Source organism: Gossypium hirsutum, chromosome D01, assembly GCF_007990345.1.
Source record: "Gossypium hirsutum isolate 1008001.06 chromosome D01, Gossypium_hirsutum_v2.1, whole genome shotgun sequence".
Taxonomy (NCBI): Eukaryota; Viridiplantae; Streptophyta; class Magnoliopsida; order Malvales; family Malvaceae; genus Gossypium; species Gossypium hirsutum.
Window position 1 is genome coordinate 340,543 of NC_053437.1, and position 25,749 is coordinate 366,291.

Sequence of the window (25,749 nt, forward strand, 5' to 3'; positions counted from 1 at the left end):
TTTTATCATGTATTAATTTAAGATTTAATCAATTTTGAAACACCAAAAATAATTTTTTAAATTTGGGGGCAAAGTGTAGCTCCTTTAGTCTTGTGAAGTTCGTATTTGCACTATATATATTATTTTTCAAGTTTGTAGATCTAGCCTATGAACTCACAAGGCTTTTTGCAAAACAGCTCAAATGGTAGCATCCTCTATGTAAAATGACTTATATGTCACAATTTTTCCGCTCAAGTCTAGAGTTATTTATGAGTCAGGTCGGGTCAAACTCTAACAAAAGTTAAGGCTCGATTGGTATGTTTGGGATTGACTCGAAAAATGGGTCTAAAATTTTGCTCAAGTCCAACCCAGAATATAGATGCTAAACCCGAGCCCGACCCATGTTAATTTTTTAAAAATAATTTTATTAGATAAAACAAATTTAAAAATATAATATATTAAATACACAAAAAAAATATTAAAACAAATGTTTCCCAACAAATTGAAAATACATTAAAAACACTGAAACAAATGTTTCCCAACAAATTTTAAAGACATGTATTCGGGCCGGGTCGGGCTCGAGCAAAAAAAAGCTTATTCTGAGGCCCAACCCGTTTAAAAAACAAGCCTCATTTTTTTGTCCAAACCTATATCCTTATCTAAATCCTCTCATTTTTCGAGCGAGCCTTTAGACCTGATTAAGTGCTCGATCCATGAACAACTCTAACCAAATCTCTTCTATTGAGCGCAACCGAACACCATCTCTTTAGATTCAAATATTTTAAGAGTTTCTCCTTTTAAGAACCCATCAAAACTTTAGATAGAATTAAAAACCTAACCAACAAGTTTTTTTTTTTGAATGGTGAAGCCTAATAAATGGAAACATCTCCACTTTTATGTTAAATTAAATTCAAACCTAACTTGAATTCCAAGTAAAACTCCAACTTGTTAGGGACCTAATTTCTTTCTATTTTTTTTTATGTTGGGTATGCAATTTTACCCAATTTTTTTTTTACAAATAGGATTTAATATTTTTAAAATTTATTAGCTAAAATAATTATTAATTAAAAAAATTTTCCAACCCTTAAATAAAAAGATAATACACCTCAACACACTCGAACTCACGTTCTTCTACATTGAGAACAATATCGATAATCGATTCTTATTAATTTATTTTTAATTCATTATAATGGAGGTTACAAGATTAGTTATTATATAATATTTATTGTGAACTTAATGAATGACCCGTGTATTCTTACAAAATATAATTAAAAAAGCTTCTCATTTAGACAAAATTCTCGATGGAAACAAAACACGAATGATTAATTCAATTATAGAAGATTAATTTAATAATTAATTTCAGATTAACAATCATGTGTTATTAAAATAAAGGTAAAAATTCAACATTAGTTCTTTTATTATACTTAATTTGTCAATTTAGCCCATATACTTTACTCTCGATCATTTTCACTTTTGTGCTTTTTTATTTTTAAATTTATTAAATTAAAATTTATCATTTCTAAAGTCTTATATAGCAAATATATTATCACGTGTATCATGAAATGTCAGCTTGTTATTTCTACACGATACTTATAAAAAAACCCATGCCATTTTAGTTAATAGATTTAACTGTTGTCATTTTAGTCAAAATTGAACTTTTAAATTTCGAAATATATAGGAACTAAAAATAATCAAATTGAAGAATAAAAGATTAAATCCACAACTTACATATAATACGTGAGTAATAGTAAAATTTAACCAAACATATTTAATTGCTATTATTTGGGTCTTGACTCAAATTTCAAAACTAAATTCATAATAAAAAGAATAATAGCATAACTTGACATTAAAGAAAAAAAAGAGAAATAATACTATACATTATTAAAAGGCTTAAATACAAAATTTACCTTCAAACTATGCCCTTTTTTCATTTAGGTCCATAATTTTTAATTTAAAGTGGAATTTAAACTATTAATTTTATTTCATTTTACTTCAGAACACAATAACAACCAATAAAAACATACCAGATGGCACATTCTTATCAGGCATGATATATTTTTGGGGGTAAAATAACATGAAATGGATATTTTAGGTACAACTTTTGATAAAAAAAAATTTAAGTATCTAAATGTGAAAATTGATATAGTTTGAGGGCTAATTTTGGAATTAATCCTAAATAAAAAGAACAATGGCGGCCAAAATCAGACTTCGCGAACATTTTCAATATCAGACAGCTATTGTAAGATAAACCCACAAAATTTTCCCAGAAAGAGAAAAGAGGAAAAAAAAATGAAAGGTCGTTTAATCTGAAAGTTGTGGAATATAGTTCATTGGGAGATTAAGAAAAAAAAATTTGAAAAAAAATGGATCCAGAGCAAACATTTATGAGGGTTCAAGGGAGATTTTCTCAGATATTAACCCCAAGAGTTAGGGTAGCATTGGAGTATATCTATCTCTTCATTGCTATTACTTCCTTTTGTATTCTTGTTACCATGCATGCAAATTATGTTCAACAGGTATTTTCTTTTAATTTGTTGGGTTTTTTTTTGCTGATTTGTTTTTTTTGGGGGGGGATTGTTTAATCGGGTTTAGAAGAGTTTAATTGACGTAATTTCAGCTAAATTTTTTTGGGTATTTCTTGTTTGGAACTGTTTTAGGTTTAATTTATATTCACTGTTCATAATTCCAACTTACTAGCTTAATTTTATAATTGAAGTTTGAGAAAGTGGTTCTCTTACTGCTGACCGTTTGATCAACTGAATTTAATTGTAGAATAGATGATTGCAATGATCGAAACGCCCATTAGAATACGATTTTACAAGTACTAAAAATAGTTAGAGGATGTTCATTGTTTTACAATTGGGTGAACAGGATTGCTAAATATCATTAGGGAATTGAACTAGGATGGCAGTGGTAGGGGTGGTTACGGTTCAGTTCGAGTCAGCTTTGGATTTTTAAGGCCTGCTACTTGAATGAAGTAAATACTAAAGTCAAACATGCCAGTTACAAAGTCAGCTACAACTTTTATAGGAGACTATAATGTCTCGGTCACTGTTTATTTTACTTTGATTAGGAGTTGGGATGGTTCATCCATAGAATGGTTGAAAAATCTATTGTTTCTTTCTCTCCGTACAACATAAATGAAGGCATTCAAATGCTAACTTGATGATGATAGTGATCGAGGATTTACCCTTTAGGTTGCTAAGAGCCCAGTGTAATTCGTGGTCTCAATCAATGACTTTCGTTTTGATGTTGCATAACTCCGGTATTTGCTACCATAGCTCTTTGGAGAAACTGCAGCCTAAGAAAATGCAGTTAGAGCATAAAAACAGTGCTCATCCTCTACAAGTCCCCATCGTACTAGTCTATCTCTTGTTGGGAGTCTATCCAAAATTGCCATCTTAGAGATAATTGCGTGTTTCGGGGACTGAGAATTGGTACCAAATCAGTCTATGCCATTCAACTTTATCCTTCCCCAGCCTTAACTCTTGCTGAACTGCTGCCACTATGTATTTATCCCAGGGAAAGGCCTCTTAAAGTGCCATTCACTTGCTTCATGGCCTGCTGTGCCATTGGCCTCAACTGCAGAAAGCTTTCACCAATTCCTAAGTTTGCACTTAGGATTTGATCCATGCTATCCAAATGGAAACAGCTGAAGCAAGAATAGCCCAAAGGTTTCTAAGAATACAAGCAAGATTCCAAGACTTTATGTCTTTGATTCCAAGACCTCCTCCAGATTTGGGAAGACATATAGACTGCCAACTAACATGAGCACATAGACAAATGAACCAATCTGACCTGAATTCCACTGGTTCGGATTGGTTAAGTTTTTTACTTATTTAGAATAAAATATCTATTTTTATATTAGAAATAATTATAAATAAAAACAGAATTCTGTCTGGTTCAAATTGTTATAGTTATTTAGCTTTTGAACCAAAAACTGAACCGAACCATATATGTTTAAGTATTATATAAACTAAAATTGAAGAAAATTCAGTAAAACCAAACGAAACATTACGGTTTGAATCAGTATACTGTTTTCTCTTTTATTTTTGCTCAGCTCTATAAGTGGGAGAGGGATGGCCAACATGTGATAATTTGTCCTTTTTCTTTAATTTTTTTTCTTGACATGTAAGGAAAACTTGAATGAATTGTGATGCTTTTTTTTGCATATGAAGCCTGGATGTTCGAGTGAGCTCTCTGGAATTGATTCAAATGAAGTACAACTTATTCAGATTAAGGTAAGATATTAGCCTTTATTTGTAATATATTAATGATACATAGAGTTTGAAGAGACAAGAGACCTATTTGATATAAAACTATTGCTCCTTTAGACCTCAATTTTGTCCTTTAATGTAGATAACCAGTGCTGGCTTGTGGTCAAGAAATGAGTCTGAAACTGTTACTGTAGATAACACTGAATTAAAAACCGCAACTGAAAATGTAGAAGTTGCAAGTGTTGTTGATGAAGGGTTGATGTTCTTGGATGCCAAGTTTTGGTTGAACTGGTTTGATTCAGGCGCTAGGAAGGGGAAATCAGCATGGAAGTTCTGGAATACTGATGGTGATCTTATTAAGCAACATGCAGAAAGCTCTACCAATGGTGAAATCTCTAAGCCAAATATCGACAGTGTTGTTGCTAAAATCGATAATGAGGAGACACGTAACGGTTTCTCTTTATCAGCAAAACAGACATTTAAAGCAGCTGTTGTGCACTTTGGCAAAAAGTGGTACAGACGTTTATCTTTTATTTGGAGACATGCAGTTCAAATCTTTGCAAGTTTCCATAAGTTGTTGGTGAGTAAATAAGGAAGCAAACATATCCTTTTTTGTCATGGCTTAAACTTCTCTTTGCTCAGTTTTGAACTTCTTAAGTGCAGAACATAACAGGTTTACATCTAAATCTTGATGTTCCTAAATGGTTGCGTATACTTCACTTCGACAAGCTTAACTCATATGCAGGTAGATAACATCATTCTATCCTCTCATCTTTGTTCACTTGGTCAAATTGTGAGCTTTCAGAAATAATTATGAATACTTAGGTTTTATGGTAATGATAGATTTTGATTCTTCTTGTAAAAGATTCTGTTTCTTGCTTTGTTGAGCATGAATAGCAAATAACAAGCACATGAATGCAAACACACCATATATGTTATAAGCAATTTGGCATTTTTGGCATCCTAGGGTGTATACTTTCTATTTTATTAAAAAAAATTGTGCTGTTGGTTTCAGTGCACTGGCTTGAGAGAAGAAGTAAAGCATTTGAACCAACTTATCTCTATTCTTTGGAAAAGGTATTTTCTCTCAGTCTGAATTTTCTTCTTTTTTTTGGGTGAATCTTTGATGCATTCTAAGATTTATTAATGTGTTCCACCATTTGAAGTCAGTATCTTTAAACATAAAAAAATGCTACTGCTGCAGGGTTACTTCTTGCTGCCTGAAGCAGCTAAGTCACAGCATAACATCCGTACTGTTAATATTAGCTTATCAGCTCGACATCCCTGTTTTGGGAACAGGTTATATTTGCTGAAATTTACTATTTGCAACTTCCACTTTCATCTTTCTTAGATTGTTATGTTTTTATCTTCATGTGATGCGTAAATAAATAAGAAAGAAAGCCATACATTAATGCCAACTTGTTTGCAGGTGGCAGCAACTTCTCATCAATAGATTTGTCGGGTATGACACTATTATGATGAATAGCTTATTGCATAAGCCTGGCCTAGGTAATACTTTGTATTCAAATGCAGCATCACACTTTTCTTTGATAGCTTTTTGAGTTTTACACTATGCAACATGTTTATCAAGCAATATTTGATACAGTTCTTTCAATGCATCAGTGAATTTCATTTTAAGGTCATTTTATCTTTACATTCTTAGCTTTCATTTTATTAGTCACTTAACATCTTTAAATGATTATTTTCTTTATATATTCACAATTTAACATACATGTCCATAACATTATGCACTTAATCCCAGTGCTGATAATGGTCATTATGACATTATAAGAAGACTCTGCATATCCTTCTAGTCCTTATGGTAGCTTTTGTGTACCTAAATGTTTAAAGTCACCTTGTAGCTGTTGGTTTTTTTTTTTTGGTATGACCAAGGTATCCTTTATGTTAGTTTTATAATCTATGAAGATTGATCCTTTCGGGGTCTGTGGCTGCCTCTCCCAACAATGTTTTTTTCAGGGTTTGAACCTGAGTTCTCTTTTTGCATGGTGAATTTGGGGCTATTTTGTTCCTCTCTATAGCTTGTTTTGGAACTGTATTGCAGGTTATCTTTATAACTTTCAGACGAAGGAGTTCTATAATCTTAGTTATGCACAAGAATTGCCTGGTAGTTCTGCAAGACTTGGAGGTTTGTAGTTTTAATTTCTTTTACACATTAAGACATTTTATTTCACTGGCCATCTAATGCTACAACCACCTATGTTACTTGAACTTGGGTGTGAATGTCGGATACCTGTACGAGTCCAACATGGATATGTTCAATTTTTGCTAAGTTTTCCCATGTGTTTGAGGGACCCTTTGAGTGCCATATTCTAAGGCCCATGTCAGAAATGAGTTTCTAACATGTGTACTTCAAGAAAAATGGCACATACTTAGAGAACACATTAAGAAAGATAGAAATATGAGAATAAGAAAGAAAGTGATAGAAATGGTGAGAATAATGGCTCTTGCTCCTTATAAAATAGCAAAGATGATAGTATATTATTGTCATATTTCGTACTATAATATTGTTTTGTCATCAATGGATGAAATTTTCCTTGAAGTTATTTTTTATCTGGTTTCAATGCAGACTACCTTGTCACCAAGTGCGGTGTGCTCATGATGTCTTTCTTTGTATTTTTCACAACCACCATGTCGGTATCATTTACATTGAGGGAAACTCAGACTCGCATGCTTAAGTTCACAGGTCCGTTAACTTCTATTTCTTGGTGGGCCATGTGATGTTGTGCAAGGCAATGTAATGTTTGTGCAGATTGCATTCATTTCAATTCGTTGAAGAAGTTTATGATTAAAAACTTGGATACCAACTTATCACCCTTAGACTTTCGAAATCATTTTAGATGGGTTTTTACTTTTGTTTTAGAGTCTCTATGTTTTGACCTTTTGCCTATAGTTTACTGAAGGAGTCATTCAATTGGATTATATTGATGGATGAATTCTGTGTCTAGAAAGAGGTGGCAGCACTTTGACATCGTTGAAATGCATCATTTTTCCTTCAATTTTCAAATATGAATTGTATCTCCTTTTCTCAATTTATTTCAGTGCAGCTTCAACACCATGCTCGACATAGGCTTCCAACATTTCAGTTGATATTTGTGCATGTAATTGAATCGCTTGTATTTGTACCGGTAGGCATAAATCTCTTGGCTTTTCTTTTGAACTTTCAAGCGTTTGCCACTAGCCTTAAAGAATGTTGTTGTCGTCTTGCAGATTATGATTGGCATCCTCTTTTTTCTGTTTGAGTTCTACGATGATCAACTATTGGCTTTCATGGTTTTAATTCTTGTCTGGATATGTGAACTTTTTATACTGATCAGGTTCTCTCTCTCTCTCTCTCTCTCTCTCTCTCTCTCTCTCTCTCTCTTTATATATATATATCTGAACTAGAAAGAGTTGGGTTATACATGTTTTCTTAGGTGGTAGGACCAGTAGGTGGTGTTTATAGCAGGCATAAATTTGAGCAAAATGGCAAAATCTCTCAACCTGTGTTACTCGAACTTCGGTGCAAGTGTCGAACATGGGTATGTGTTAGACACGGGTATATACAAAATTTTCCAAGTTCTTTCATGTATTTAGAGGGTCTTTGGAGAGTCGTAATACCCATATTGAAATTGTGTCGGACATGAATACTTTAAGAAAAATAAAGAGTTGGAGCAACGTAGCTCTCAACTGTAGGTTATAATCATATCACTTCAATTAGATAATTCCGGCTCCTTTTGCTTTTTAATTGGGTGCAGGTTAATATCTACCATATATGATTGCATCGAACGAGTTTACTCCGTATCTTCTGAATCCCATATCTATTTAATATGATTGTTTCTGTTTGCAGTGTTCGGACACCAATATCAATGAAGTTTTTTCCTCGATTCTTTTCGCTCTACTTTCTGGTTTTTCACATTTACTTCTTCTCCTATGCATATGGTATGATCCTATACCGTTCATAGAGCGATTAGCCTCGGAATTTGCTTCTTTTTCTAATTTTTTTTCTTAAATTTCTCCAGGTTTTTCGTATTTGGCTCTCTCTACTGCTGCCGCATTCATGCAGCACCTTATTCTGTACTTTTGGAATCGTTTTGAGGTAATGATCATTGAAAAGGCTGGCAATCTTCTGTTCTATACTGTGGTTTTGATATGATTTTGGGTAAACTACGGTAGAAGTCACCAAACTATGGTTCTTTTTTCTTTTTGTCACTCAACTATGAAAAGCTACAAAATGGCCACCCAACTATTAGTAAATTTCTTTTTTGGTCACTCAACTGTTCAATTTTGTCTTTTTTAGTCACTAGCTGGCTGGAAACACCCAAAAATCCAAAATAGTTGGGTGACCAAAAAAGATAATTGAATAGTTGAGTGACTATTTTGTAACTTTTCATAGTTGGGTGACCAAAAAAGGACAAAAAAAAAAATCATTGTTGGGTGACTGCTAATGTGATTTACCCTATAACTTTTTATCAACTCTTATTATGGGAATTTATGATTTAAAATTCACTTAAATGTAGCTAGTAAATATAATTTATCGGCTAGGTCTATGGAGAGTGATTGGGGATCAAATTCCCATACTTGGGTCCGTGTGTTTGTCGAACTCTAATACTTCCATAAGAACGATGATTCGGAGTAACATAACAACAAATAAGTTGCGGAAAAGAAAATTTCCGAAATATTTTGTTTACATTTCTAGCACTTATCTATACGTTACACTTCTAGGTACCAGCAGTTCAAAGGTTTATGCAAAACCGGCGATCTCAGCTTCAGCAGCATCCGGACTTCCATATCACTTCTTCGACTATACTTGCATCTACTCTACACATTCGAAGATTAAACACCCGGAATCCGGGCCTAGCTAATACAGATCCTTCCTCCGGGCTGGGGTCGAGAACCGTATCTGATCAAGCAATGCCAGCAAATGTAGCCGGAGAAGCTACTGGCCCTCAAGGAAATGCGGGAAACAACAATGTGGGCGAGATTGTTGACCCCGTGCAGATTTCTGGACAAGGACAACCTGAGCTACCGCAAGCCGAAGCTGGTTCTAATCCTGGGACTATGAGTTCATTCAGTTCATTGTTATTATGGATCTTGGGAGGTGCTTCATCTGAAGGTCTCAATTCATTTCTTTCCATGTTCCGGGACGTGAGAGAACAAGGGCGGGTTTATACCAACTCTCCTAGGCATGAAGATCGTGCAACGCAGAATGTCCAATAGCCCTGAGCAGACCGAGTGGCACACTCAAAAACAAAATGAAGATTTTAGTATTAGATGTTTGTATAGCTAATATTTCTAGTCATCTATATAGCAAAGATGAAACAATGCATAAAGATACACATATGATATATGGTACAAACCAATGCTTTAAAGTGTATAGATAAAAAAAGAAAACACTTTGAATATCCATTTAGAGAAATTTAAAAATGAAATGACAATATTGACATTGATATCAAAATAGGTTATAGTCCTTTTGAATGGTTTTTTGCCCTTTTTAATGCAATTTAACTCTTTAAAGAATTTCTTTCAAAAAAAAAAATAAATACACTCAATGTGATTAAATTATTAATGAATTTACATGTTAATTAAATTATTAGTAAATTTTATGTTTTTTAACTTCAAAAAGTTACAAAATTGATATTGAATTTGAAAGTTTTTATTTAAGTTAGAAGTTGTTTTGTTTTCCTTTTTAAAGTTTGTCTAGCGAACTTTAAACGATGATTTGATGATCAGTACAGTAGATTAATATCTATTGACAAGTGGAAGAACATATGTTAGATCCAAGTCAATTAGATGGTGTCAGATATCAGAGAAAAAGCTGTTTGGATACCAGCTCGCATATTCGTTACGTTCAAAGTTGTATCATGAAAATTGAACTATAAAGGAGAAAGGAAAAGGAAAACTTTCAATTGGTGCAGGTGGTGCGAACAAAGAAAGTCATACAACAGTAATTTTAACAACCTAATGGCTTAAATGAAATCTTTCGAATAGTTCAATGATATTAGTTTAGTGAAATTAGTTGTAGTTTATCCCAAAAAAAACCTCTATAAAGTATAATAATAATTTATTAGAGTACTAACTAGTTTGATGTCCTTTTAAGGTCAAAGTTTAGATTTTTCAATTCTTGTCGGTTGGGATAAATTTTAAATATATAAACTTTGATTTAATGTGTAATTTAACACACAAATTTTGATTGTGTAATTATATGCATAAAATTTTGATTATAGTTCAAATATATACATAGAACTTTAATTCCGAATCAATTATATACTTTTAAAGAAATAAATACATTAAATTATTTTTATACTGGATATATATAATTATTTATACATGCAATATATAAACATAAAATGATGCTATATCAATAATTGTATTAAAATTTTTTGAAAATTGGATCAAATCAAAATTTCATATATAAAATTGCATAAAATCAAAGTTTATGTATAAAATTACACATCGAACCAAAATTCATATATAGTTTTGAGATTTATATTAGTTTGGTTCTGCATTGTAATTGATCCAACATATATTTATACTTGTAAATGTATTGTATTTGACGATTAGCTATTGAACTATACATGTTTTGATACGAGTCACAAAAGCCCAAATTCTTGAAGGCGAGGCCCAATAAGCAAATTCCCAGCCCAATCAAGAAATCCATCCATACTTAGTTGAAAATCAGGCCAAATGGTCAAAGTGGCCCAAGTTGTAAAGTTTTATTTTTATTTTTATTTATTTATTTACTTAGTTTAAATTTTTATGTCAATATTCAGTCCAAGAGTCCCAGATAAAATGACCTTTGACCGAATTTCCATATTAAAATAATTAGGAGTTTTTTTTATTTTAGTTTTCTAATTAGATTAGGACTAGTTATAAGGCCTATTTAAAGGCATGGCTGTCCACCTTGTAAAACACTGATCATTATTATTAAAATTTCAGATTTGTTGAGAGCAGAATTTTCTTTGAGTTTTCTCCAAGATTTCTCTCTTGAGTTTTCTTTAGAAGTTGTTTTAACAATCTTTTGATTGTGGGAGCCATCTTCAACCTTCTTCTTGCCATTGATATTCTTTGGAGGGGAGATTAGAGCCGTTTGAAGGGAGTTGTGAGATCTTTCGAGATTTCAAGGCTTCTTAGGACTTATCTTTTAATTTCTTACTGTCAATTCTTTCTTTATTTCTACTTGTGCTGAATCATTATCTAATCTATTTTCTGTTCTTATTGTGTTTTCAGCCTTTTTCTATCTTAAGGAATCAGCCCAAAAATCCCCAATTTCTAGGGTTTTTCCATGCTCTTTTTGGGTGAAATTAGATTGTCGAAATTTGGGGAAAACTATTTTGGTGTTCAATTGGGCAGAATCACAATCTCCTTGAGGGTTTCAAGAACCCTAACACTTATTTCTATTCTCAATTTGATTCTTTGCTGATTTGGGGATTTTATTTCAGATCTGGAAATTCAAAGTTCTAATCTTTTAATTTTTCTGTTTCGTTTCGGATTTGATTGTTTAGGGTTTTCGTAGGAGTTTCCCGTGACTTGACGACTTGATCTTGGTCCGCGCGCATTCCTCTATCATGTTTTCTCATTTTGGTATCTAATTTTTTTGTTTTACTTTAATACTTGAATTATAATTTTTGTCTTAATTTTCCCTCAAAACGGGGAAAAATGATAAAGATGATATAGTTCAAAGATCAAATTATGATAAACTTTTTTTTTTCCTTTTTGATCTTTCAAAAATAGGTGCTATAACAATCCAATTATTTAAATGAAAATTTTCATATAATTTAATAATATTTTTGTAATTTTTTAAAATTAAATAACCAAAACATAAATTTATTAATAGTTTAATAACTTAATATACCATTTTTTTCTTTTACAGATTTATTAAAAAGTTAAAAGTTGTTCTAACTTTTCCAAAATTTATTATCTATATGTAACCAGTGGCGGCGCCAGGCCACTCCTCTAGAAGATTTTTCATTTAAACTCTTATAGTTTATAAAATTTTAAATTAATAATAAAAAAATTGTACTTTTACCCTAAAAATGATAAAATTTTAAATTAATATTTTAAAATTATAAAAAATATAGACTATTAAAATAATAAAATTAAATTTTTACTATAGTAAAAATATCCAATTTAATTCCACCCAAAAATAATTTCTGGTTTCACCACTTTATAACCATAATAATTTTAAAAAGTAAATAATTTTAAATTCAATAAACATAATTTTCACGAAAATACCACCTTTGACCCGACATTTTTAATTAAAAAATCTACTTGAAATTTTTAAACATATGAAGTAAATCTCAAATTTTGCAAAAATATAGGGATTAACTGCATATTTTAACCTAAAATAAAATAAAGTTTACATGTTTTCGTCCTCCGCGACCTCTTCCATTGAAGAACACAAAATCATACCAAATATAACTTCAAAAAAAAAAAAAAAGAAGCTACAAATCACTTGAAAATGTGAGCCAAAAAGACACTAAAATCACTTGAAAATCATACAAAAAAAAAATTAATTGATTTTCCTCTCAACAACAACCTTCCAATATACTACACGTCTCCGATCTCTGTTCGTCGGAGAGTTCCGCCGGAAACTTAACGAGAAACGTAATCCTCAAGTCACCTCGTTTGTCTCCCTTAACGTTAGGCATCCCTTGGCCCTGAATCACTTTTTCGTATCCCGGATATATGACCTCACTGACGTGTATGCTCATCGTTTCACCTCCGAGCAACGGAACGGACAAGGAACAGCCCGTCAAGGCCTTAACCAACGGGATCTCGACGACTATCTCCAGATCGTCGCCGGTTCGCTTGAATAGCTCGTGCCTCTTCTCTTGAATCGTGAAGATGATGTCGGCCGGAAGGTAACCCGGTTTCTCATCGCCTTTGCCTTCGAAGGTAACCTTCGTCCCTTTGGTCCATCCCGGCTTGACGTTAATTGTTAGTGTCTCCTCTTGCTTGACTATCATTCTGTATACATAAAAAAGAATTGAATTTATATGCGGGTCGGGTCGTATCGGGTGGGTGGAATCGGATTTTAATATGGTTTAATTCAAATTAGTTTTAAAAAGGTATAATATAAATTTAGTTCTTAATATTTAAATTTTTTTTATCAATTTGGTATTTATTTTTTAGTTAAATTTATTCTTTAACATTTTAAAAAAAGTTAAATTATTTTTTTAACGAAAATATTAACTAAAATATTATTTTTTTTACAATTTCGGTGTGACAAGTTGTGCGGCAATCTATGTGTATTTCATAGTAAAAATAAAATAATTTTAAAAATTAAAAAAATTAACAGTACATGTGAGTTGTCATGCATGATGTTTGTTGCTTTTAAAAATTTAATGTTTCAGTCAATATTTTCATTAAAAAACACAGACTCTTTCTGAAGTTTGATGGACAAATTTGACACTTTTTAAAAAGTTAAAAGCTAAAATTGAAAAAATACAAACAGTTTGGACTAAATTTATCATTATGTCTTTAAAAATATTTACTATCATTATATAGTTTTTAAAGAGCTAAACTGAAACCGAAACCGAAACTAAATTGAACCATACTAATTTGGATTGATTTAGTTCATTGGTTTCTTTGCTCATCCTTAATTGCTGGGCTTATGTATTATATTAAGATTATACATGCTTCTTGAAATCTTGCCTAGCCCGACAAGAAATATAAGTTTTAAATTTTATTCGAACTCGTTTGTATTTGTAGGTAGTTAATTTTTTAATATTTTATTATATCGCTATAGGACACTTGTCAATCTCTTACACTGATTGTGAAATCTAAAAACTCCCCTCAAATATGCCAAATATTTTCCCTTAATTTAAAATTCTATATTTTATACGTTATAATTAATTTATATTTAATCTATTATAGAATATAAAAAAGGGCAATGTATTCTAAAATTAGAAAACAGGTCGAGATGAGCTTGGACCAAAATATAGGAGCTCAAGCTCAATTCGTATTTTAAATAAATTTTAATGTTTTCTTCAAAATCACACTTTTCGAGCTTAATTTGTTCAAACCCTTTCAAATATAGGGTAAGACTTTAGATTTAAGTTAGTAGTCTATCCCATAAATAAGTCTACCTCAAGCCCGAGATTCAGTTTAATTGTTCATCATAGCATCATGCATATTTAAGTCTTATGAACATTAGATATACTCGAGAAAAGGATGGTGTACATATAAAAAGAAATAGAGTTTCATACCTTTCTTCAGAGATGACATCTTTTACGATGTTGATCTTTTTTAGCCCTCCATGACAGAGCTCCTCCAAGGTGCATTCAAGTGTTTTTTCGACTGGCAAAGGTTTTCTCCGAGCAATGGAGTGTGAGAATATAATAGGAGTGGTGCTCCTTTGGCTTGTACTTCTCGAAAGGTTAGGTTTTTCGGTTTCTGAATTGCCTTTTCGGCTCAAACTTCTCGAAAGAGTGGAAGCTCGATTGGCACTAACACTTCTCTTCTGTTGTTGTTTTTGTGGTGTTTCATCTTCATCTCGACCCTTTTTACTAAAAGTTCTCGAAAGCGAGAATCTCAAAGGGCTATTAGATGTCCGGATCGAACTCTTTGACAAATAGGTCGGTACAGGTGTAGGTGTGTGGCTCCTTCTACTCGAACTCTTCGAAAGAAACGAAAACTGACGAGAAAACATGCTCTCGTCCGCACTTAGCCTATTTTGTTTCTCTCTTTTTAAATGTTTCTCACCTTTTTTCGATTTATCTTCTTGTTCCTTCTTATTACCTTTCTGAAATTTAAAGAAAATCAAACATCAACATACATACATACATACATACATACATACATACATACATACATACATACATTTGAATTGAAAATTTATGTACAAACCTTGGAAGAATCATCATGATCTTTGATCTTGCCTTCCTCTTTCTTTGGAGAATTTCTATCAGAACACCATTTATTAACAATAGATTTGTATGCTTTGCATGATAAGCCAATAATGCCAGACGTATTCGAACGATGACGATCGTGATTGTGGTCTTCATCTTGATCTTGATCATGATCGTCCTCATGATCAAGACGACGACGACGACGATGAGAATGAGAGTGATCTCCCATCAAAAAGACTATAAAATACAATAATTAAATGAATGTTTTCAAAAAAAAAAAACTAAATAGAGAAATTGAGGAGAAGGTTTCAGAAAAAAGAATGAGAAGATGGAATAAGAGAGAATGTTGGTGAAATGCCCAAACAGTCGTCACAAAGCAATTTGTTAGGAGCTTTTATTAGCCATAAGAATAGGTCAGTTATACATACACATATACACATATATACACAAAAGCCTTCTTAACACTATTAATTACATTTTGTAGTGTTTTTAATCTTTGTCCCTTCCATCATAAATAGTTGCACACTATTTTGATTTATCTTTATTTAAATTTTATTATACAAATATATAAACATTAATATAACTTTTTATGGTGGGTTAGGTAGAAATCAGCTTGGGCTTGAAAAAAATTTAGAAATATGCTTTCATTCAAAAATTTAGAAGTCGTAACTCAAACGGTAACCATTAAATTTATTAAAAAAACTTGACTTTTTTATGAGTATTATGTGAATATAACAATCTGATATGACAAGCATGTGATAAAATAATTTTTGTAAGATTTTGGATATTGTTTGGTCAAGAATGAAATTTCAAAATTTAAAAGCAATATAAAGATTAAAAAAGATCAAATTAAATTACAAGAACTAAATTAAAAATTTACACATAGTACAAGGACTAAAATGAAATTTAACCAACAATATCCTTTAATTTTAGCGAGAAAAAAATAGAGGGAGATGATGGTTCATATAAATAATAGGAATAAAAAACTGAAAAAACTCTCTCCCAAAAATCTACGAGAAATTCAAAGGGAGAATTTAAAAAAAAAAAACGAAGGGAGAGAACTCAGTCACGTAGCATTTCGAATCGGCGTCGGGACCATTCAGATCCGATCAACCGTCCGACGATCGCAATGTCGTCCGCCGTATTCTCCGCCGTCCGATCTTTCTCTGTTTTCGTCTTCGTTTTACTCTTCCTCTCCCTCGCTTTCGCTTCCGAGTCAGATCACAAGGTAAAAAATCAAGTACTATTCGGTAACGCTTTAGATCTCGTGTTTTTCTTTCGGTGTAATTTCTTGATTTCGAATTTAGATCTTTTGCATTTCCTTGTAATGTATTCGAATCGCATTTGTTATGAATGGACAACTTAGATAGTAATCGTTTCTTTTTTTAAACGTGTTTGATCTTTAGCTTTCATTGATGTGGTTGTATTGTTAGGTTTCTGTAAGTTCTTGTTTTGTTCTTGTAGTATCAACCCGATGATCCAATTACTCTATGGGTGAATAAAGTTGGTCCGTACAATAATCCACAAGAAACATATAACTACTACAGCCTTCCGTTTTGTCAACCGGGTACTAATCCTGCTCACAAATGGGGTGGTCTTGGTGAGGTCCTTGGTGGAAATGAACTGATTGATAGCCAAATTTATATGAAGTTTCAAAGTACGCTTTCTTTTCTTCTTGTTTGATTCGTAATTTTGATTGCTTTTTTTTTCTTTCTAATAATTAATTTTGATTTCTTTATTCTTCAACAGAGAATGTGGACAGAGGTACCATTTGTCAATTGGAACTTGATGAAGCAAAGGTCAGACAGTTCAAGGATGCAATTGAGAACAGCTACTGGTTTGAATTCTTTGTGGGTATGTTTAGCTTTTCATTATTTTGTATGAAAATAATAAACGGGCATAGGTTGGTCTCAAAAGATATTGATACTTGATATATCAGTTGCGTACTTAAAATCCCTGGATCTAAAAGCATTGGGAGCATTGGGTGGATAAGTTAGCTGCATCACATTCCTTGGCTCACATAATGGATGAAAATTGTTTTCTCGTAAAATTTTTCTACAAGATTTTGCCTCCTTGGGATCTATACTTAAAACGTAGGTTATATTATTATTATTTTGCTTAACTCAAAGAAGACATAAGTTTTTTTATCTGCATTATAAAATTCTTTAGGAGTATACCAATTTCACATCCTTTACTGGATACGTGATTACAGATAGTTGCATAATGCAAGCTAGAAATACATTTCAAATCATGTAAGTAGATGCAGAGAGCATGGATGCTTGAGTGTTACTTTCTTTGTATTGTATGTTCATTCACAGTAAGGGGTTCTTTGTCTGATATGGCTTACTTTCTGGAGCACTGACTCTTTATTGTCCTTGTCTTTATTGTTGATGCAATGTCTCGTGCTCTTCGCAATGCTGAAAGTTCAGATGATCTGCCTTTATGGGGTATGCCTTACTCTACTTTTTCTGATTTTTATTTGGTCTGGTAATCCTTATATGCTTTGTTACTGAAGACTATCTTTAAACTTTTTTAGGCTTTGTTGGCGAGCTGCATCCCGATAGGAATAGTGAAAATGGCAAGCATGTCCTCTACACACATAAGAATATTGTTATTAAATACAATAAGGATCAGGTTATTTCTTCTGACATAGTCATGATTTCTGTTCCATTTTTTGGAATCAGCTGTTGTTGACTGTTCTATCTTGCAGATTATTCATGTCAATCTCACTCAGGAGAGTCCAAAACAACTGGAAGCAGGGAGAACCCTGGACATGACATATTCTGTTAAATGGCTTCCAACTAATGTGACTTTTGCTCGTCGCTTTGATATTTACTTAGACTATCCTTTCTTTGAGCACCAAGTAAGTAGGCATTATTGGTGATAGTTTCCCCTTTATGAGATTCTTTTTTGTTACTACTGCTACAAATATTTTATTTATTGCACAACTCTTGCATTAGGTTGTTTTATTTTCTTTTAGATTATCAAGTGCTTTAAATACATGATGCAATATGCAGATCCATTGGTTCTCTGTTTTCAATTCATTCATGATGGTTATCTTTCTCACTGGTTTGGTGTCAATGATCTTGATGCGAACTTTGAGAAATGACTATGCGAAGTATGCTCGGGAAGATGATGATCTGGAAACTTTGGTGATATTACTTGCCCCCCTTTCCTTTTTGCTCTTCTTTAAGAAAATTATTTTTTTTCCCCTGAAAATTCATGTTTTTCTTGCTATTTCCTATGTTCTCAGGAAAGGGATGTGAGTGAAGAGTGTGGTTGGAAACTGGTCCATGGTGATGTTTTTAGGCCTCCTAGCAATTTGGCTTTGCTTTCTGCTGTTGTTGGCACAGGTGCTCAGCTAGCGTTGCTTGTTCTCCTTGTCATCTTATTGGCAATTGTGGGAACTTTGTATGTTGGGTATGTTGAGAAGACAATAATGAAATTCAAAATTCGTGGGAGCTGTCAAAACATATTTTTTCATGATTTCTGTTTTTGAGCTTTTCTATTCATAGCATTGTCAACTTCAACCATAATTTTTGTTGTCTTTCCCCTCGTTTTTGTTGTTGATAATGGTGAACTACGTTGTCTGCTGGTTTTGGCATTTCATTTTTCAGCATTTTGATTGCTATAATCTCATATACTAATTATCTTGTTCAGGAGAGGAGCAATTGTCACTACCTTTATACTGTGTTATGCTTTTACATCATTCATTTCTGGTTATGTGAGTGGTGGAATGTACTCACGAAATGGGGGTACGTGCTTAATCCCTTCCATTCTGGCTTGCATTTAGTCCCTCTCGTTGTTGGCCAGCTTTCATTCTAAAAAGTTGGGTTCTGTGTTTTTCAGGTAAAAATTGGATAAAGTCAATGATCCTGACAGCATCTCTGTTTCCATTTTTGTGCTTTGGGATTGGATTCCTCCTGAACACAGTTGCTATATTTTATGGATCTCTAGCAGCTATTCCTTTCGGTACAATGGTGGTTGTTTTTGTAATTTGGGCTTTCATTTCCTTCCCCTTGGCGCTTCTTGGTACAGTTGTTGGAAGAAACTGGAGTGGTGCTCCAAATAATCCATGCCGTGTAAAGACCATTCCTCGCCCAATTCCAGAGAAGAAATGGTATCTTACACCCTCTGTGGTCTCTATGATGGGAGGACTTCTTCCATTTGGGAGCATATTCATTGAAATGTATTTTGTCTTCACATCCTTCTGGAATTACAAGGTGAAATTCTTTTTCCTACGTTTTGATTGCTTGATAATGAGCCCTTTTTTTGGAAATTGAATCATATTTGCAATTCTTTATTCAAAAGCTTTTGGATGCATGTTTGATAACTTAAAGGAGTCTCTCTTACTCCTAATGTTACCTTCATAATGTCTTTGACAATACTATCTGGAAAACATAATAGTCAAATATAGGCAAACTCGAACTGGAGTAGCCTTCCACACTTATGTATGTTGTAAAATCGGAAATAAAATTTGTAGGGTTATAGTGATTACTAGAACAGTCTTAATTTATACGACATGGAAGTTGTCAGTCCATTTCATGTAATTTCATATGCAATATACTTTTGTTTTGCAGGTTTATTATGTCTATGGTTTTATGCTGCTGGTCTTCCTGATTCTCATCATTGTAACCATTTGCGTTACGATTGTGGGGACATATTTCTTGCTAAATGCTGAGAACTATCACTGGCAGTGGACATCATTCTTCTCTGCTGCCTCAACAGCTATTTACGTGTATTTGTACTCCGTATACTACTACTCCGTGAAAACCAAGATGTCAGGCTTCTTCCAGACCAGCTTCTACTTCGGATACACTTTGATGTTTTGTCTTGGTTTGGGAATCCTCTGTGGTAAGTTTCAAAAATATATATAAATTATCATAATTGTAATAAAAATAAGCATTTTCTCTCGTGACTTTTCCGGCACAGTACCAAGTCCTGCCAAAAAAATTTTGGATCGTTTTCCTTGGCTAAAATTTCAAACATTTTTGAAGAACTAGTTGGGATGTCTCGAAACATCTGTAGATTACATGAAAGTTTGCACAACACAAACCATTTTTATCATGTCGCTTATGGAAAGGGGGTTGTGCACGTGTTGTTTGCTGTTTATTATGTCATCTTTTTTCATGTTATTTAATATTACTTCCTTTTTCAATACGCAGGAGCCATTGGTTTTCTCGGTTCGAACTTGTTCGTAAGGAGGATCTACAGAAACATCAAGTGTGATTAAACCTTTTGTTGTCAGAAACTAGAACCATCGGTGCTTCCATGAGCTTTTCTTTTTCTTTTTTTTTCTAGTTGTCGAGGCAATAAACATCGAGAGGAAGCTTTAAGGTATAGAGACCCCATCAAAGCCTTCAAACGAAATCACAGGGTTTAACAGTAGGTATGGACTCTCGGTTCCATGGACCACGGTAAACCCCACGATTTTTGTTTCGCCTTTTTCCTTTTTTCACCCGGGTTTGTAATAGGAAGCCCTGATTTAGAAATTCAGATCATTGTTTTATAATTCAAAAGCTAGCTTAAAAAAAAAAATTAAAACTCCCCTCATTTTGTTATATACTATTTGCATACATAGATATGCTTTCTGTGTAAGAATTGAAACTGTGATGATCGGTTAAATTCCCTTTGGATTTGTTTTTCGTATTTGCCCTTATTTTGGGTTTAAGGTTGGATCATTATGTGTTTAGGTTATTTGTCATTTCAGGGTTTGGATCAATTCGGATTATAGTTCGAGAGAATTTACGCAAGTCAAAATGAATTTGAGATTGAATTGAAATTTTTGAATCTTTAGTCCAAAAAATTTGAATTAAACATTAAAATTAACTTGTTCATCCATTCAAGCTAAAATTCAAATAAAAGGTTCTCAAGTTTATTTAGGATATATCAATTTATTTATCACTTCCTAGACTCAAACCAAAGTAAGCATAATAGTGGCCAAAGTTTTGAGAACCAAATTTACTTTTAATTTAAGCTCATCATTAAGTTTATTTTTATCCTTAAACTGTCAAAATTTTGTAACGAGGCAACTAGCACCCCAAGATTGAGCACGTTATCATACTTCTACATTTTCCAAGTTTTTTTCCTAAACCGAATTAAACCAATATTTATCTAATGAATGTTTCATAAGTTTTTTCACAATTTTTTAAAACCAAACAATTGTTGAAAAAAATCAAAAAAAATCAAAGAAAAACTAATTTTATTGGTGCTAACAATAAATTTTTGGTAAAAAAAAGACTCCAATCTCTCTTAAATTCGAAATTGAGTAAATTGGTCCTTAAAAAAGACTTAACAATTTAGTCTCTGTCAATTTTAAAAGCGTGTAAATAAGAACATAAAATAACGCCAATAATGTTTTCTGTCCAAAAATCCTACGTGGCAAAAAGAAAACAATATTCTCACATTTTTTAGAAGCAAACAATTGTTAGCACTAATAAAGAGAGAACGATCAAAGAAAGGCTAAATATAGGACCATTTCCACCATTGTTAGGCAACGCTGGGTACTGATCTGGAAGCGGCATAACACATTCATCACCATTAAACAAAACCCTTGTCGGAAAACCCCATCCTTGTCTGAAACTCAGAAAATCTTCGCCTTTACGCATCAACATCTCGGTTTGCACGTACCCGTTTTCACCTTCCTGCAACAACATGTCGTTGTAATAACGAATCCCCCAAAACATCCCCGAATCATCTGCCAATTTCAGGACTCGTGTGAGTTAAGGCAAAGGCAGGAAATTGTTTTAAGGAGGCTACAAAATGAATACAATTTTTTTGGAGGATGTAATTTTATCATTACACTAACTTGTTAAAAAATAAAGAAATTATATAAGCAATTATTTACTTTTGAGAGACCAAGGCCACTACCTGACCCCTTTATCCGCCCTTGTGTGTGAGTGTCTAATACAAGTATGTTCATTTTTCTTTTGACAAAAATAAATTTAGCTCATAATATTTGTACATTTTATCATTTTGTCATTATCCTTTTTTTTTTAATATTTTGGCTCTTAACCTTCAAATTTTAGTCAAATTGAATTGACTCTAAATAAAAAGTTGACTGAACTGTTAAAATTTTTATAGTATTGATGTGATAGACTATATGTACTTCATTTCTAACATCGATATTTTTTAAAAAAAAATTATAAACTTTTTTAAACTTTTGTTGAATTTTTTAATATTTTTATTAATTTTTTTAAACCTTATAAAAACTAATAAAAATATTAAAATTTTCAACAAAAGTTCAAAAAAATCATGTTAGTAATGAAGCACATATAGACTATCACGTCAATGCTATTAAAATATTTATAATTCAAACATCTTTTTCATCCAAAACAAAAAGTTCTAAAAGAAAATATGGACAAAAATTACAAAATAAGTAAATATTAGCAACAAAATTTATAGTTATGCCATTTTCCCAAGATTTCCATGCATTCATAGAGATTTTAGAGATGCATCTGACATGAGTACCGGACATCAATATTTAGAAAAGAAAATTAAAACATCAGTATTTAGTAATAATGAACTTTTTTTGAACTTACTGATATGCCCATATGGATTAAGTGGCTCATAATTGAAGCTGAAAACTTGTGTCAAGTTTTTCAAATTTGGGTGTACTGCCTCCAAATTCCATTGACTGTAATTCTTCAATATATTCCTATTATTCAAAGTTACTTTCACCCTCCAATATTGTTTGTAACTTTGTTTTATATGCCAATGTATTCGTATCGGACACATATGTGACGAACATCTTATTAGTGCCGGTAACTGCTGATTCCAATCTCTCGTTTCTTGCAACACCGGTGGCGTTTCCCCGAACCTATTCATAAGACATATAAGTATATATGTTCAAATGCACATACAATGGCAGATATGGGATTAAATTTTGGGGGCCCTAGTAAAATTTTCAAAAACTTTTAAGAGGTTAAAGAGAACTTTAAAAAGAATTGGGGGTCTAATTAAAATTTTTAATTTTTTTTGTGAGATTAGTGATAATTTCCAAAAAATTTAAGAGAGTTTGATTAAAATTTTCAAAAATTTGGGGAGGGGCTAATTAAAATTTTCTAAAAACTTCAAGGGAGATATGGAATTTTCCCAAAATTTTATATTCATATCTGTATCCGAATAAAAAAGAGGAGAGATTTAAGAGGAATTTTTACTTGACACATTTGGATGCATGGCAACTGCAGCTGCATTTAGGGCAAGGGACAATGGTTGTGTTGTAGAATGCTGATAAGGAAACACAGCATTGTGGTGAACTTGATGCCACGAATTGGGAGTACATACATGTAATATTCCATGTTCCTGCAACACAATACATACCACATTTGTGAGATACATGACATTACCCGAGTCCGATCTCGAAAGCTTATTCCGAGTCAAATCTGGCATTGTTATAATAGTTGAAACCCTAGTTGAAACTTGAGTCTAATCTCAAAAATTGGCTTGAATGGTGATTGAAACCTAAATCTATTGCGAAAGAAACTAGTTGATGAACACGGGTTTAGTTTAGTTAGCACATACAATCACCTCCAATAAAATAGACTAACTACTTGGTTCACGCCTATGTTCATCACCTTTGGCAATAACTTAGGGGAATATATCAAACACTGACATCCAAACTCCAACTTACCGAGAGCCTGAGTCCACCTACGGCCACTATCCCAACTATACCGACTCGGCGGAACCCGAACCGGTTGCCCACAAGTATAACCCGAAACTCCGAAGCTAAAATTCCCTGGCATTTTGAACCCATCTGAACTATTGACAGCCCCAATTTTCATCACAAAAATTGCAGCATAGTTACTAGGGTCTTGAACCATTGAAGACAATACTCCCCCCTTGCAACAATTACTTGTTTTCATGTTGAATGAGGCTTCTGGTAATAGATCAATAATCATTGGTTGCTTTTCACAACAATGAGGGAGGTTTTCACCTCCTTTGAACCTCGAACAATTGCCTTGCTCGGTTGCCTCCGCACCGAGCATGCTCATAATCGCCTCGTCACCTTGCCATTCCCAACCAAGCTGCCACCCCGGCCGCTCTATATGGCGGTATAATTGGAAGTTAAATATTGATACCCTCACCTGCAAATACAAATAAATAGGTCGAGTATCAATTACAAAACCCTAAATACTATACAAATATATGAACATCATATATATATATAAAACTTACATCATTTGTATCAGGATTAGATTGCAAAAGATCCCATTTAATAGTTATGTTGCCATGAGGATCCAAAGGATCATATCCATCTGCATTTTTCAATTAAAAAATATTCCAATAAATATACATTTTTCAATAAAATTCAACACTTAAAATTAAAAACACTTACTTGAAGGTGAAACTGATATCAAAATAAAGGAGATCAAACTGAATACCATATCTACTGATCTTTGAACACCAAAGTAAAACTGGGCCATTTCCAAAACTCCAAATTTAATTAAAAATTAGTCCTTCTGAATATATATATATATATATATATGAACCTTGAATATATCTTCTTGTGAATAATATTTTTGTTCACTTATCACCAAAAAAAAAATTTAAGGAATAAATTGTAAATAATTTAGTGATAAGAATTTTCTTGGATTTTCCAGAGTTTGGGTGTAAGTGTTATACATTTTTTGTATAAATTTTATTTTTTATCACCTTTATATCCTCGGATTAATTTCTTTAAAAAATTATATATTTTTGCAAAAACTAATGATATTAAAATCAATATTTAACCTAATTTAAGAGATCAAATTTAATAAATCTAAATTCGAATTTCAACCTTTTTACCCTAATTTCATAATATAATTTTTATGTCAAAAAAAATAAAGAAGATGGATTTTATGCATATAAATTTGGCTGGCAAAAATTGTCATTAGAAAAATAATAAGATCAATATCATCATTGAATGATAAAGATCACTATTTCTTTTTGTCGTATTTATCAAATTAGAAATTGTGATATGAATGAAATATTAACAAAAATAATTTAAAAAGGGTGACATCGACACCCATTTTTATTTCATAAAAAAATGTTGAGTTATTTTATTTTTATAATTTTATATTTTTAATAGTTTATAATTATACTTTTTTTAATATTTAGAATAATGATTGAAGTGATAATGTATAAACGTTGAAGGTGAAATCGATAAAACCTTTTAGAAATAAACTCAACTTGATAGAATATGAAAAATATTATAGGCTAAATTTATTAACATACCAATCAAAAGAAGGCCACGTTAGCATTCTGTTCGGTGACCACATATATTTTAATAGTAGAGTAACTAAAAGTGGGTGAAAAGGGGGTGCAATTCGACCCACTTTTACTTTATAGGAGTGTAGTTTGATAGATTGATGACCTTATTTTTACTGTTTAAAACAATCCATTCTCGTAAATATTATTTTAATAAAAAACCCTCAAAATTTTCAAAATATTTTGATTAATCCCTTATCAATTTAATTATAATAGTATACGAAATGAATTTAATTCATTAAATAAAATTTAAAAGGAGAATTATATGAAACAGTGACGTCACATCGTCTATATCCCTTTTTCTATTAGTTTTTTCATTCTAAATTTCAGTTTTCTCACTGTTGAAAAAATCAAATCTAAATTAAAGTTTTTGGTTTAATAGCCCTACTTTTGGTTTTTACATGGCTGAGAACTGGAGATTCCGCCATTAAAGTTTGAGGGGGTTCACTGTGTAT

At 32.3% G+C, this 25,749-nt stretch overlaps 4 protein-coding genes across 5 annotated transcripts; 2 read left to right on the forward strand and 2 right to left on the reverse strand.

Moving 5' to 3' along the window:
- The first annotated feature begins 2,183 nt into the window (after positions 1-2,183).
- Positions 2,184-9,651, forward strand: LOC107928917 (membralin-like protein At1g60995). Of its 2 annotated transcripts, XM_016860208.2 has the most exons (15): positions 2,198-2,495; positions 4,158-4,220; positions 4,339-4,582; positions 4,664-4,776; positions 4,860-4,941; positions 5,212-5,273; positions 5,401-5,495; positions 5,626-5,705; positions 6,259-6,342; positions 6,784-6,900; positions 7,257-7,342; positions 7,425-7,531; positions 8,044-8,135; positions 8,216-8,292; positions 8,919-9,651. In XM_016860208.2, exons 1-15 carry the CDS (start codon positions 2,343-2,345, stop codon positions 9,411-9,413), a joined length of 1,950 nt encoding a protein of 649 aa, XP_016715697.1. In that variant the 5' UTR covers positions 2,198-2,342; the 3' UTR covers positions 9,414-9,651. The 2 variants fall into 2 exon arrangements, with proteins under 2 accessions (XP_016715696.1, XP_016715697.1); XM_016860207.2 differs by having other exon boundaries at positions 2,184-2,495; positions 4,339-4,776.
- Positions 9,652-12,511: 2,860 nt separating this feature from the next.
- Positions 12,512-15,780, reverse strand: LOC107928856 (uncharacterized). The gene is made up of 3 exons (XM_016860129.2): positions 15,045-15,780; positions 14,405-14,940; positions 12,512-13,163 (listed from the first exon to the last, which is right to left on the reverse strand). Exons 1-3 carry the CDS (start codon positions 15,273-15,275, stop codon positions 12,722-12,724), a joined length of 1,209 nt encoding a protein of 402 aa, XP_016715618.1. The 5' UTR covers positions 15,276-15,780; the 3' UTR covers positions 12,512-12,721.
- A 226-nt stretch (positions 15,781-16,006) lies between these two features.
- LOC107928906 (transmembrane 9 superfamily member 1) lies at positions 16,007-20,695 on the forward strand. Its single transcript, XM_016860194.2, has 12 exons — positions 16,007-16,274; positions 16,511-16,703; positions 16,796-16,900; positions 17,476-17,493; positions 17,583-17,680; positions 17,757-17,909; positions 18,064-18,198; positions 18,300-18,466; positions 18,707-18,801; positions 18,896-19,269; positions 19,627-19,900; positions 20,212-20,695. Exons 1-12 carry the CDS (start codon positions 16,176-16,178, stop codon positions 20,277-20,279), a joined length of 1,779 nt encoding a protein of 592 aa, XP_016715683.2. The 5' UTR covers positions 16,007-16,175; the 3' UTR covers positions 20,280-20,695.
- Positions 20,696-21,279: 584 nt separating this feature from the next.
- Positions 21,280-24,580, reverse strand: LOC121213686 (COBRA-like protein 6). The gene is made up of 6 exons (XM_041086608.1): positions 24,384-24,580; positions 24,224-24,303; positions 23,679-24,132; positions 23,206-23,350; positions 22,588-22,865; positions 21,280-21,743 (listed from the first exon to the last, which is right to left on the reverse strand). Exons 1-6 carry the CDS (start codon positions 24,469-24,471, stop codon positions 21,457-21,459), a joined length of 1,332 nt encoding a protein of 443 aa, XP_040942542.1. The 5' UTR covers positions 24,472-24,580; the 3' UTR covers positions 21,280-21,456.
- Positions 24,581-25,749: the final 1,169 nt, after the last annotated feature.

Excerpts from the sequence above, each read along its gene's own strand:
- LOC121213686 (XM_041086608.1), bottom strand. The coding sequence starts at position 24,471 with ATGGCCCAGTTTTACTTTGGTGTTCAAAGATCAGTAGATATGGTATTC. Across the intron at positions 23,351-23,678 it reads TAGGTGGACTCAGGCTCTCG|GAACATGGAATATTACATGT; the intron begins GTAAGTTGGAGT and ends ATTGTGTTGCAG. Across the intron at positions 21,744-22,587 it reads TAATCCATATGGGCATATCA|ATGATTCGGGGATGTTTTGG; the intron begins GTAAGTTCAAAA and ends TGAAATTGGCAG.
- LOC107928917 (XM_016860207.2), top strand. The coding sequence starts at position 2,343 with ATGGATCCAGAGCAAACATTTATGAGGGTTCAAGGGAGATTTTCTCAG. Across the intron at positions 2,496-4,157 it reads ATGCAAATTATGTTCAACAG|CCTGGATGTTCGAGTGAGCT; the intron begins GTATTTTCTTTT and ends TTGCATATGAAG. Across the intron at positions 8,293-8,918 it reads ACTTTTGGAATCGTTTTGAG|GTACCAGCAGTTCAAAGGTT; the intron begins GTAATGATCATT and ends TTACACTTCTAG.
- LOC107928906 (XM_016860194.2), top strand. The coding sequence starts at position 16,176 with ATGTCGTCCGCCGTATTCTCCGCCGTCCGATCTTTCTCTGTTTTCGTC. Across the intron at positions 16,275-16,510 it reads CTTCCGAGTCAGATCACAAG|TATCAACCCGATGATCCAAT; the intron begins GTAAAAAATCAA and ends TTGTTCTTGTAG. Across the intron at positions 18,199-18,299 it reads ATGATGATCTGGAAACTTTG|GAAAGGGATGTGAGTGAAGA; the intron begins GTGATATTACTT and ends CTATGTTCTCAG.
- LOC107928856 (XM_016860129.2), bottom strand. The coding sequence starts at position 15,275 with ATGGGAGATCACTCTCATTCTCATCGTCGTCGTCGTCGTCTTGATCAT. Across the intron at positions 14,941-15,044 it reads ATCATGATGATTCTTCCAAG|AAAGGTAATAAGAAGGAACA; the intron begins GTTTGTACATAA and ends TTTAAATTTCAG. Across the intron at positions 13,164-14,404 it reads GATGTCATCTCTGAAGAAAG|AATGATAGTCAAGCAAGAGG; the intron begins GTATGAAACTCT and ends TTATGTATACAG.